The 13,018-nt window shown below is 32.9% G+C and overlaps 2 protein-coding genes across 2 annotated transcripts in view; both read left to right on the top strand.

The window, feature by feature from the left end:
• The first annotated feature begins 2,585 nt into the window (after positions 1 to 2,585).
• LOC128994024 (uncharacterized) lies at positions 2,586 to 3,657 on the top strand. Its single transcript, XM_054418226.1, has 2 exons — positions 2,586 to 2,740; positions 3,265 to 3,657. The coding sequence occupies exons 1-2, from the start codon at positions 2,612 to 2,614 to the stop codon at positions 3,451 to 3,453; spliced, it is 318 nt and encodes a 105-aa protein (XP_054274201.1). The 5' UTR covers positions 2,586 to 2,611; the 3' UTR covers positions 3,454 to 3,657.
• A 6,156-nt stretch (positions 3,658 to 9,813) lies between these two features.
• Positions 9,814 to 13,018, top strand: part of LOC128995727 (uncharacterized) — a 57,107-nt gene continuing 53,902 nt past the window's right edge. Inside the window, exon 1 of the mRNA XM_054420746.1 lies at positions 9,814 to 10,496. Coding sequence (XP_054276721.1) covers positions 9,814 to 10,496 — 683 coding nt within the window. The remainder of the gene's footprint in view (positions 10,497 to 13,018) is intronic.

Genomic DNA, 13,018 nt, shown 5'->3' with positions numbered 1-13,018 from the left:
TGATTATTAATTAGCTTAAAATTAAGCTAATTATTGAAAGGAAATGAAAATGGATTTTCGAAATTCAAAAACCTCAGTCACGAGTCTATTATGTTAAAAATACAAATTATAAATTTCAAAGCTATATCTTAACAAATAACGCCGTTACGTGTCCACAAATGATGTAATGTTTAACATTGTTCTTATGGGGAAGAAATCCAACATGGCTTCCACTAAGGAAGACTCTTAAGCCAACGTTTCTAGCATTGATTATATATACACTATAACTAGTATTTGTTTGTATAATCAATGGTTCTTCCCCGTGATCAAACATTAACGTATCTTTTACCGGTGGCGCAGTGAAGTATTGAAATTCAAGTGAAACTTGTTACGAATAACGAATATTTGTCTTCGAGACATGGCAGATGCGTTTGGAAAATCTAATCAAAAGTTGAATTTTATGTAGTTCCGAAGGTTGATTTCTGCAAAGCGACCAAGTATACAGATATTTTGCTACTTGAACGAAGCGCTAAGCTAATGCATACCCAAGATACTACTGTTTGTATTCCGTAATTTCTCTGACAGTTTTCATACGACAGCATGTTAACGAACTTCTTCGTTCGGGCATCATATTTCGTGCAAAATTGTGGGTTAATATATAATGTATATGAATATGAATGTATTTCCCTTTATTTTGACCTATTCTTCAGATCTTTTGTTCATTGTTAATACATTTTGGAATTGGATATCAAAACATTTTGGAATTGGATATCGAATTTGTGGCCATGACCTCAGTCAATAGGCAATTGGTCTATAGTCTTTGCTATGACCCAATAGTTGTGTACTAAATCTAAAATTTGATACATCATGATATGCACTATATTGTGGCATTTTATTTTGTTTGTAACAGTTAAAGAGTGTGTCATATTTCATTTTCTCTTGTGGTATTAAGCTTAATCTAATTTGTGCATGCAAATACCCTCACAAATATTTACATTTTATTGCACCAATTGCTTTGTTTGCTATATTTTTACCTGTATCTACCTTGCAATTAATAGTTTGTTTCTTTTTTATTGCTTGCCCTTCAAAGCATTGGAAATATGTCAAGGTTAGTATATTTTTATTTGTGATTTGTTTGTTAATTTTTTTTTTCATTGTGTTATTCAGCCAAATTACTTAAATGAAGTTATTGTTGCAGTATTATTTCATGGCCAACTTAAGTTTTGAATTTCTGTATTTATTTTGTTAAATATCTAATTAAAGGTAAAAAAATATGTTGGTTTAAAAAATACTTTTTTGCTCTACTAATCAGAAATGTACGTAGACATACAATAAGGCCTCATGGCTATTGAATCAATTCAATGTTGCTGGAATATTTTATTTCTTTGATTTTGTATAACAAAATATTGTACTGTAATACAATGTTTTGAATTGTGTAACTACTTGATGCTGTTTTCCCCCTTGCATGCTTAAGTAGTATCAACGCAATGTCATGAACAGTTTGGCGAACAATCCTTGGCCTACAGTTGTTTTGCATGTTCTAAAGTTAATTTTAATTGCAGTAGTTGTTAAAATTGTAAATTTTGTATAAATATTTAGCGCAAAGTGCTATTATTAAATCTTACTTTCTAACTAATCTGCCTACTTTTCAAATACAGTACAAAACAATCGTATCATTTCTGTTATGCTGCAAAATGAGTTACTAAACTATTTACCGACCACTTTTCATATTCTAACCTTAAAGATAGGACCATTATTATCAGTAGGGTAAAAATGAGAGAGCTAGCACCACCGTGTTATTAAACGGCTGAGAGAACTGGCACGGGGAGAACGTACATGGGTGAGAGAGCTGGCACGGTGAGAGAGCTGGCACACGGTGTCGAAAGTTTCCGTCGGCGTGTCGGGGTGGACGGTTGAGAGAGCTGGCACCGCGGAGGCTGGCACACGGGAAAGGTGTCGGAGGTGTGTCGGTTTGGAAGGGTGTTTGTTACCTGATGTCGGGCGTACGACAAGATGTATTATAAATATTTTTATTTAAAACTCGATTTTTAAGGTGGTAACGTTTGACTGACAAACGCTTCTCGCTTCTGCCATTTAGTGTTGAGTGTAGATAGTTTTCCAAATGTGTGGAGTAAATAGAATGTTAAATTGTTAGCCTTATGTAAGAAATAATGGATAAATAATAATATCTTAATAAATTAATTTAAAAACACTTATGGTGGACTTAAAAGCGCTTTTATGGCATGTCATTTAACGATGACGTTGTTTACCATGAAAACAATTTGTTTAATAAGGATATTTGTACATTTATATCTGAAATTCATTTATATCATAAAACTACTGTTTGTATATTTAAATAAATATTTAGCGCTGAGCTGATAATTATCCTTGATGATGCAAGGCTTATCGTGGCGTGCAAAAACTCTTGATAGGGATTATCATGGATGCAGCATTAGTTTATCAAAACATAATAATTTGCGTAACCATTACAAAGTGCAGCGTTGCAGCGTGTGTGTTTAATGACTTCCGACTGATAACGTAAATACCACGTGTGGAGGTTAAGGTCAAAGACGTCATATCTTATCAGTATATATATAGATATATAATTCGCGCACACAAAATCATTATCATCATGTCTTCCTCCAACGCGCTGACCACACCCTCCACCTGGGACGTTTCCATCGTCGAGGGATCAGGCCTGGAGAGTCTTGAAGACCTCTACATTATCTTGAAGGCAGTGTTCCCTCAACCTAATGTTCAGGTAGGAAAAAAATAAAAATATTATTGATAAAAAACTTTAGATTTATAAACGTTATACTTTATATCTTTAAAATGTTTTCAACCAAATTCACCTAAGATTCAATAGTGATGATATGTTATATCACTATCTGATAAATACACTGTATATTAAACTTATTTGCAAGTAATAATACCCTAAATTAAATAATCATACTTATGAATTAAATTATCAATGTCAATTTCTATTTTTATATCTACATTTTGAATTATGATTATTTCAAAAATGATTGCCCAAAAAACTAAATTGTCATTGTATGGAACAAGAAGGCTTTAATTTATCGTTTCATGTTCATCATTATTTTCTTTGTTAATTAATGTTTAGGTTGATTAATTATTTTTTTACCTATAAATTAAACTTATGACTAAACCTATAACTAAACTTTGATATATTTCTAGATAAGGTACAGAAGATAACAGCACTTAATTTATTTTAACACACGTTTAAAAAATATTATAAATTAATTTTATTTTACATGTTTGTTTAAGTTTGAACGGAGGGATGACCAAACATACAGAGTACGGCTGCCGTATTGTGTGAAGCTCACATCGCTCCAGGCCAGGTTTGGGGAGTATGCTGGGGCAGTGACAATAATCTCCGCTGCGGCAGACCTCACGTTGGCTCAAACCAGACGCCTGGCTGAGCTGCGCTCGAAGATCATCAATAGTAAGAGATAGTGAAAAACCATCAATTACTATAGTACAATTCATCGTAGGGACTAGCCAATTATAGAAAAATACATTTTATAATTTGAATAAGAAATACTCCATATCATTGTCAAATATAAATTACTATTCTATTGTAATCTGTTAACGATGCAAAACTATCTTGCAACGATTAAACTCAAATTTTGTAAACCATGTAATACGTGGTACAGAGAATCTGACAATCACCCTGCAAGTAACACTCATTTAAAAAATACATTGGGCTATTTGCCAATTATTGAGACCGAGTCTGCTGCAAAATGTAGGCTTAAAACCTATTACTTAACAAATGGTGAAGGATACATCGATATAGGTAATTTTTTAAAATATCACACGAAACCTTTGATTATTTCAAAAATTCAAGAACACCTTCTTAAGTCGAAAACTCTGAAATGTAATATTATTTTAAAATGTATCTATGCAAGAACTGAAGGAGAAGAAGATGAAATCAAAGAACTGTCATTTAAGACTGCAAACGAGCCCATACTACTAGGTACAGATCTAAACACGTATTGTAAAAACGCTTTTGATAAACTTTTAACAGAACAATCAGAACACCAAGGTAAAGGTTCAGGATGGAGTCTAAAGAGTATTATAGGGCTGGAACTAAGAATTAATAAATACTATCCATTAAGAGGATGTAAACATATATCCTTACCAGCTTTCATTGCAAACAAGAAAGCTGTTGTAAATGTAAAGAATCAGGATGATTATTGCTTCAAGTATAGTATATGGGCGAAAAATGTACCTCGTAATCCACAAAGAGTCCGCAATTATATTGATAATGCAGAAATGAATGCAGCGTATGACTGGGACTGTATTAACTATCCTGTAAAACTTAAGTCAATACCTAAATTTGAACAGATAAACAATATGTCTATAAATATATTTGGAATAGAAAAGAAACACAATAGTGAGGAATATATTGTATATCCTATTAAAGTAACAAAACAAGAAAAAGATGATCACCGTGATTTATTACTATTGAAAAATGAAACAACATCTCACTATGTGTGGATTAAAAACTTTGATAAATTAGTAAGCGCGCAAACCTCTAACCACAACGGAAGAAAATTTGTTTGTAAATCATGTTTAATCCATTTTAATGATAAACCTACCTTCGATGTACATAAACAGCTATGTAACAATCATGAACCTGTTGCTGTAGAAATGCCTAATGAAGATAATTGTAAACTTAAATTTAAAAATTTCAAACACCAACAACAAGTCCCGTACATTGTATATGCTGATTTTGAAAGTATATTAATACAAAAAAGTCCATGTAATAATTGCAATTCTTTTACCTGTAAAAATCCCAATGAATGTTGTATTAACTGTTTCCGAGTCAACTGTAAAAATTTGAATCAATGCTGTTTGAACTGTAAAAGACCGAATTGTAAGAACTCCCACACCTGCAAAACTAAACATGCTACGCAAAATCAATCTACCTCTTCAACTGTTGACTATCAAAAGCACTACCCATCAAGTTTTTGTTATTATGTTGTTTCAAGTAATGGTGAAAAATCAGAACCAGTCCTTTTTCGCGGAGAAAATGCTGTGAAGGTATTTTGCCAAAAGATCAGAGATGAAGCTCTTAAAGTGTACGAGACGTACAAAAATAAGTTGCCTATGGAGTTAACGGATGAAGAAGTGGACATGTTTGAACGTTCATCTTGCTGTCACATATGTGAAGAACAGTTTACTGCTGATAATTTAAGGGTTAGAGATCACGACCCTAATACAGGGAAATTTAGAGGTGCAAGTCATTCAAATTGTAACTTGTCATATCAAAATCCACACTTTTTGCCCGTAGTCTTGCACAATATGTCAAATTATGACCTCCATTTTATTATTAAAAGTCTCGATTATGATGAAATGGAAATAAAGGTAATCCCTAATACAGAAGAACGGTATATCTCTTTATCAAAGAAAGTTGCTGCTAGATTTGAAATTCGTTTTCTTGATTCGTACAAATTTATGTCTAGAAGTCTTGATGAACTAGTCAAAAATCTTGACAAAAATCAATTCAATGAAACACTTTCTTATTTCGGTTATGATAAACTTAATATTGTTACAAAAAAAGGCTGTTTTCCCTACGAATACATAGATGGCTGGGAAAAATTTAATGAGACTAGCTTGCCTTCTATTGATCAGTTTTACAGCTCTCTAAATAAGTCAGAAGTTGCTGTAGAAGATTATAATAGGGCTGTTGAGGTTTGGAACAAATTTAACTGTCAAACCTTAGGAGAATTTTCTGATATCTACCTTAAGACTGATGTGTTACTATTAAGCGATGTATTTGAAAATTTCCGAAAAGTTTGTAAATCCAATTATGGTTTGGACCCAGGTTGGTATTTCACAGCTCCTGGCCTTTCGTTCGACGCGTGTCTTAAATTGACTAAAGTTGAAATCGATTTGTTAACAAGCTATGAACAGTACATGTTCATAGAAGCTGGTATTCGTGGTGGTATTTCTATGTGCACTAAACGTTACTGCGAGGCATCAAATAAGTATTTAGTTTCAGAAACAAATCTTGACTCGGAATCACAACCTGGTGTCAAACCTATGGATCAGGGACTCTGGACAGTTGATAATTCAAACTTTATATTATTCCTAGATATAAATAACCTTTATGGGGCTGCAATGGGAGAAAGTTTACCGTTAAAGGACTTTAAATGGTTAACCCCTGTTGAAATTGATGAAGTAAAAAATAAAATTAATGATATTGGTGAAAATGATGAAGTAGGGTTTATACTTGAGGTAGATCTAGATTATCCGGCACATCTACATGAACAACACAACGACTTACCATTTTGCGCCCAAAGAAAAGTACCACCAGGTAGTAAACATTCAAAATTGTTAACAACTTTAGAACCTAAACGTAATTACATAATTCACAGCCAAGCGTTAAAACAGGCCGTAGAGCATGGATTGGTTTTGGTTAAAATCCATAGAGGTATGAAATTTGTTCAGTCTAAGTGGTTGTATGGATACATCGAAAAAAACACAACATTTAGAAAAAATGCGCAAAATGAGTTTGAAAAGGAGTTTTTCAAACTCATGAACAATTCGGTTTATGGCAAATGTATGGAAAACGTAAGAAACAGAATGAATATGGAAATAGTTTGTAGCACTAAAAGGCTCGATAAGCTTATTGCTAAGCCTAATTTTCGTGATAGAACTATATTTACAGAAAAACTGATAGCAGTTCATCTAAATAAAACTAAAGTAAATTTTAACAAACCCATTGCAGTAGGTATGGCTATTCTTGAACTAAGCAAAATCGTAATGTATAGATATTTTTATGATATTTTTCCTCGTGTATTTGGTCAAGGAAATGTAGAACTATTATATACAGATACGGATAGTTACCTTATAAATGTAAACTCAGTTGACGTATATGAGCAAATCAAGGAGAATATACATTACTTTGACACTAGTGAGTACCCAATAACACACGCTTGTTTCTCTCTCGATAATAAGAAAAGACTTGGTGTTATGAAAGATGAAACTTTATCAGTTCCCCTAAAGAAATTCATTGGTCTTAGGACAAAGCTATATACTACTCTTAGTAAGAATTATGATTGTAAGAAACGTGCTAAGGGTGTAAAGAAAAGTGTTGTTAAAAATGAAATAACTTTTCAGGACTACGAGAGAGCTTTGTTTTGTAATCAAAACCAGTACAAAGAAATGAATATAATTAGGAGTAGGAAACATGATGTATACACAACGAAAGTACGAAAACTAGCGTTATCGTCTCATGATGATAAAAGATTTGTATTAAATGATAATATCCATACCATGGCATATGGCCATTACAAACTAATTGAGAATAAAAAAAGGAAAATTGATTTACACAAAGAACTGATTGCAAAAAAAGCTAAAATGACCAATGATTCTTGTTAAGCTCAAATTATTTGTTAGATTTGTATGTAAGTTAATTTAGTTTTTTACTTTTCAGATAATGTTTTTTTGGAAACTGTACCGGTCAGGTACGAACAACTTTCTGTTGACGAGGGCTTCCTTAATATGCCTGAATACGAGAACATGGGTCGGGTTGCTATACCTCTGCACGCATTTTTCCCTTCCTGTATTTACACTATAACCTTAAATCCTGGAGAAAGAAAAACCATATCTGCGGGTATAAAAATTAGAATACCTGAAGGTTATGAAGGACAAATTCGACCGGTAGCATGGCAAGCGGAAACTTTCGGGGTGACAGTTTTAGACTCTCCAGCGTCTATTGACTCCAACCATACAGACGTAGTCAGGGTTAACCTAATAAATCATGGAAACGAGCCGTTCAGCATTAATTACTGTAGTCACATCGCAGATCTTGTCCTAATAAAGGTTGCTAGGGTGTGTTGGGTCTTAAACGGTGGTTCCGAAGATCACGATGATCCGGACTGTAAATTAGAGGAAATAATTGTTGACAATCATGTGTCTGTCATTGTAAGAAGGGACATTATCTAGTTACAAATAAATCAAGTAATTTGAGCTTTACAGTAAATTTATGTAAATAGTGGAATAATAGAAAGTATTATGACTGTAATGAAAAAAACTGTAAACTTAACTTATCTATTTAGTTTGATTGTTTATGTTTTTAATTACTGTAACCATTGAATCTTCAAATTAATACATAGATTTTTTTTCATAATTTTGTAAGTGTAACAATTATATTTGACATTTGTTATGTATATTTGTAATTTTGATATGTTTGTAAATAAATATAAATTATTTTGACATACAATCTGTGTTCAGTGTTATTTATTACCTACCTTGTTTCAGATTAATTTATCTCCCTTTCATTTATCTGATATAAATATATATTTATACACAATTAAATATTACGTCATGAATAAAAACATAGTTATATCAATCAAAATAAGAGAATAGCATCATTTGATGTTTGACTTTCAAGACGATGAAACCAAGTATCGACAAGTTTGGAGGTTATATAGGTTTTACTTCCAAAGAAAACGTTGTAGTAGGACCTTCAGGAATAGGTTTCAAGCTAACTGATAAACAAAATTTTAATATTGAAAACAAAAGGTTAACAAACGTAGGGGAAGCTGTCGATTCTAGTGATGCCGTTACTTTAAATTATATTTCATCAAAATGTCTATTGTTAGAGGATAAACAAGTTAATTTAAGAAAGAGAAAAATTGTTAATGTCAATGATCCTGAATCAGACATGGATGTTGTTAATAAGAGGTACTTTCAAAATAGTATGGACAAAGAACTACGAGATACTATTAAGTTTGATAGAAAGAAATTTATTATTGATTGCGAAAATCATAATATTAAAAATATATCAAACCCTGTAGATGGAAAAGATGCAATATCTCTCGATTATTTCAAAAGCAATACTTTAATGTATGAAAATGGCAATTTTAATGCTAAAAGAATGAGAATTAACAATATTGGAGATCCTACCGAGTTAACGGATGTAGTTTCTAAACAATACATCGAAAATTATGTTAATTCACAGATTAATTTAAAATGTGTGACTTTTGGTATCAATGATGAAATTAATATGAAGAATAAACGATTGAGCTTTTTTAAAATTGAAAAAGATCCAACCGATGACTCTGATGCAATAAATAAACTTTATCTAGATAAAGAATTAGTTAGGGTAAATCAAATAATTAGCAAGACGGTGGAATCCTTCATTAAACCAGAAAAAGGAGAATTAAACTTTAAAAAGTTTATAATTAATATAAATGAAGCCATAAATAATTATTCTCCCATTACTTTAGGTCAGGCAAGAACACTCATGCAGAAGTATTTATACATTGATGACAAAAGTGAAGTAAATATCAATAATTCAATAATAACAAATGTCAAAAAGCCAATTGAAAGACATGATGTTGCAAACAAAGAATATGTAGATGAAACAGTACGAAGCAACAATACAACTTTAGTTGAAGTGGTACTGAGGGAAATGATAAAGGATTATATTAAACCTGATATGAATGGTGTCATAGATTTAAAAAAGTATAATATTCAATTGGTTGTCAAAGCGAGCGAGAATGAAAATTCACCTGTGACTCGTAAACAATTAGATGCTTTCAAAAACAGGATAAACTCTGATATGTCACGTATTGATGAAAAGCTTAAGGTTTTTTATCCAGCTTCTTCGTTGACTGCAAGGTCCCGAAATAGAGAAGGTAAGCCCATATCAGATGTCATGAGTGCAATGATAAATGACTTAGCTTATCTTAGGTCTGAAATAAAAACCTTGAAAGAAAGTAAATCAACAGAAGATGATGATAAAGACGACTTTTGGGATAGGGTAGGTAAGTTGAATAGCAAGTAGGACTGGTCATCAGTATGGTTCTGAGCTTCAAACGAGGTGGAGGTCTAATTAATAAGCTTATTGATAACCTACCTTTTGAGGCACATCTGTTGGGTGGATACCAATTTTGTGGGGCTGGTACTAAATTGGAGAAACGTCTGGCAAGGGGCGACAAAGGGATCAATCCACTTGATAGTTACTGCAAGGAACACGATATAGCATACGCTCAGAACAAGGATTTAACGAGTAGACACAAAGCTGACAGGCTGCTGGCCGATAGGGCGTGGACGAGAGTATCGGCTCCGGACGCTAAACTCGGTGAAAAGGTAAACGCTTTTTTAGTAACGAACGCTATGAAAGCAAAACTTAAACTCGGTGCTGGTATGAAGAAATCGAAGTCAGAAAGTGTTACAAAGAAAAGGCAGAAAAGGAGTCCGAAACATGACAGTAAGAATGGAAATACACAGAAGAAACACCTCAAGGATGCTATACTGGCGGCTAAAAACGAACTTAAAAAGAGTAAAAGCAAAGAACTTAAGGTATTGGTTCCTGCAGCGTTGAAAGCTGCAAGAAATGCGATGAGGGGTGGTAAAAAGGATCAAATAAAAAAACCTAGAATCATACCCATACCCAAATCTGGAGGAGCGTTACCGTTCCTGTTGCCATTATTTGCCGGACTGTCTGCCATCGGAAGTCTGGCCGGCGGAGCTACCTCAGTGTATAAAGCCATAAACGAAGTTAACAGAGCAAGAAAGGAAAATGTAAGTGACGTTAAGATTAAAACAGGAAAAGGATTGTATTTGAGACCATACAAACAAGGGATGGGTATTTTTTTAGATCAAACGCACTAACCAATCTGGATTTGGAAAGGTATGCTAAACGATTGAAAATACCTTACTTTAGAGGAGTATTCTCTAAGGATAAACTGCCTTTGCATCCATGGAATAAAGAAGCGATAATCATAAACTTAGACGATGATGATGGGCCCGGGACTCATTGGGTCGCTTTACGTAAAGATGGATCACATGCAAAGTATTACGACAGTTTTGGGAACCTCAAACCACCAATGGAAGTTATACATTATTTAAAAAACTGTATTATTTTGTATAACTATGTTAGGGATCAAAATTTTAACACTGAAATATGTGGACAGTTGTGTTTGAAATTTCTGTCTGATTGTAATTAAAATATTCTCCAATAACTATCTCAGTCATTATTTGACCATCGTACAAGCAACATGTCTCACCTATTTGTAATTTCGGGAAATAGTTCACTCTTAAGCTGTGAAATATTCCCCAAAATTGAACTAGAAAATGATCGAGATTACGTGTTAGGGTTCATCAATTTTGAAACATTTAATTCAATTCCAAATGTTGAGGAAGGGTGTAATATGTTTTATTATCTTACCGATAAAAATGAAGAGGTGGGTATAGAAATACCTACTGGATCATATGAAGTTAAAGATTTGCAAAAGTATTTACGAAAGGTTCTTGGAGATAAGAGAGGTGAAACAGAAACTGACATCGATACTAGCTTATCATACAAAAATGCGTATCCCATTAATCATGATGTACTGATAACAATTCAACCAAACAATAATACGTTAAAAAGTGAGATAAAGTGTTCCAAAGACATCGACTTCACTCCTTCAGACTCAATAGGTCCTTTATTAGGTTTCAAAAATAGAAAATTAAACAAGTTTTTCACTCATGTGTCGGATGGAACGGTAAACGTCTTAAAAGTCAATACTATAAACGTGGAGTGTAATATAATTACGTCTTCGTTTGTAAATAGTAATCCAAGTCATGTGATACATACATTCTTTCCCACTGTTCCACCAGGATTTAAAATAGTTGAAACTCCCGCCAATATAATCTATCTTCCAATCAACACAAGGACGATTGATAACATATCCCTTAAAATAACTGATCAAAATGGTAAACCTATCAATTTCCGTGAAGAAACCATCACAGTAACATTACATCTTAAACGTTTGTAATCATGCCTATGATCTTCACCCCAGTTAAGAACATACCGTATTTGAAAACCGTGAACATTTCTACACCGGACACCGTGAAGAGAGGTTCTCTTTCTAAGAGTAATAGAGACTTTTTAGTATCATTAGGCTTAAAAATTAAACATGGCTGGTAGTATATTACAAGTAAGAGAGCAAATTTACTTTGACGAATCGATAAATAAAATAGAAGTACACGCACATCAACCATATGCTAATTCTTCATTCAACAATAATGATGAAATTAGAATACCAATCCAACATCAAGATATCTATACGTATCCCTGCAACAGTACTCTCTACATCGAGGGGGTGGTTAAATCAACAAATACAAAATTCATTAATAACGGATATGCTTATTTATTTGATGAAATACGATACGAAATCGGTGGAGTTGAAATAGATAGGGTGAAAAACGTTGGAATTACAAGTACAATGAAAGGTTATCTGTCTTTTAATGATAGTGACATTAAAATGTTAACTAATGCAGGCTGGACGAGTGAAAAAGGTAGTTTATTGACTCTCAAAGAAGACAGTACAAATAAAGGTACTTTCTATTTTAATGTCTGCATTCCTCTTAAGATTTTAATTGGGTTCGCTGAGGATTATAATAAAATTATATTAAACGTTAAACAGGAACTTATACTTATAAGATCAAGAACTGACCTAAATGCTATGCTTGGTGAGGTTAAGACTGAAACAGGAGCTGCAGGTACAAGTACAAGTATCGAGCCAACGATGGACATTAACATCAAGAAAATTCAATGGAGAGTTCCCTACGTATTCCCATCAGATCAAGAAAAACTATCTTTACTCAAAGTTATTGAAAAAAATCAATCAATTTTCATCAATTTTAGAACATGGGAGCTTTATGAATATCCTTTATTACCACAATCAAATAGACAGACATGGAATGTAAAAACATCAACTCAGTTGGAAAAACCACGATATGTTGTATTAGCATTTCAAACGGACAGATCAAACAATATCAAAAAAAATGTCAGCGAATTTGATATATGTGACGTTTCAAATGTAAAACTTTATTTGAATTCAGAGTGTTACCCGTATGACGATATGAACCTTGATCAGTCCAAGAATCAGCTAGCGATTCTTTATGAAATGTATGTAAAATTTCAAGAAAACTACTATTTTAAAAAGGGCGAACCCCTATTCACATATAGTGAATTTGTAACACATGCTCCGTTAATTGTAATCGATTGTTCCAG

The sequence above is a fragment of the Macrosteles quadrilineatus genome, unplaced genomic scaffold (genome assembly GCF_028750875.1).
Source record: "Macrosteles quadrilineatus isolate MER2022 unplaced genomic scaffold, UCM_ALF_1.0 Scaffold_5__1_contigs__length_97177068, whole genome shotgun sequence".
In the NCBI taxonomy this organism is placed as follows: Eukaryota; Metazoa; Arthropoda; class Insecta; order Hemiptera; family Cicadellidae; genus Macrosteles; species Macrosteles quadrilineatus.
The sequence above is the reverse complement of the archived record's forward strand: the minus strand, read 5'-3'. Positions and strand labels throughout refer to the sequence as shown.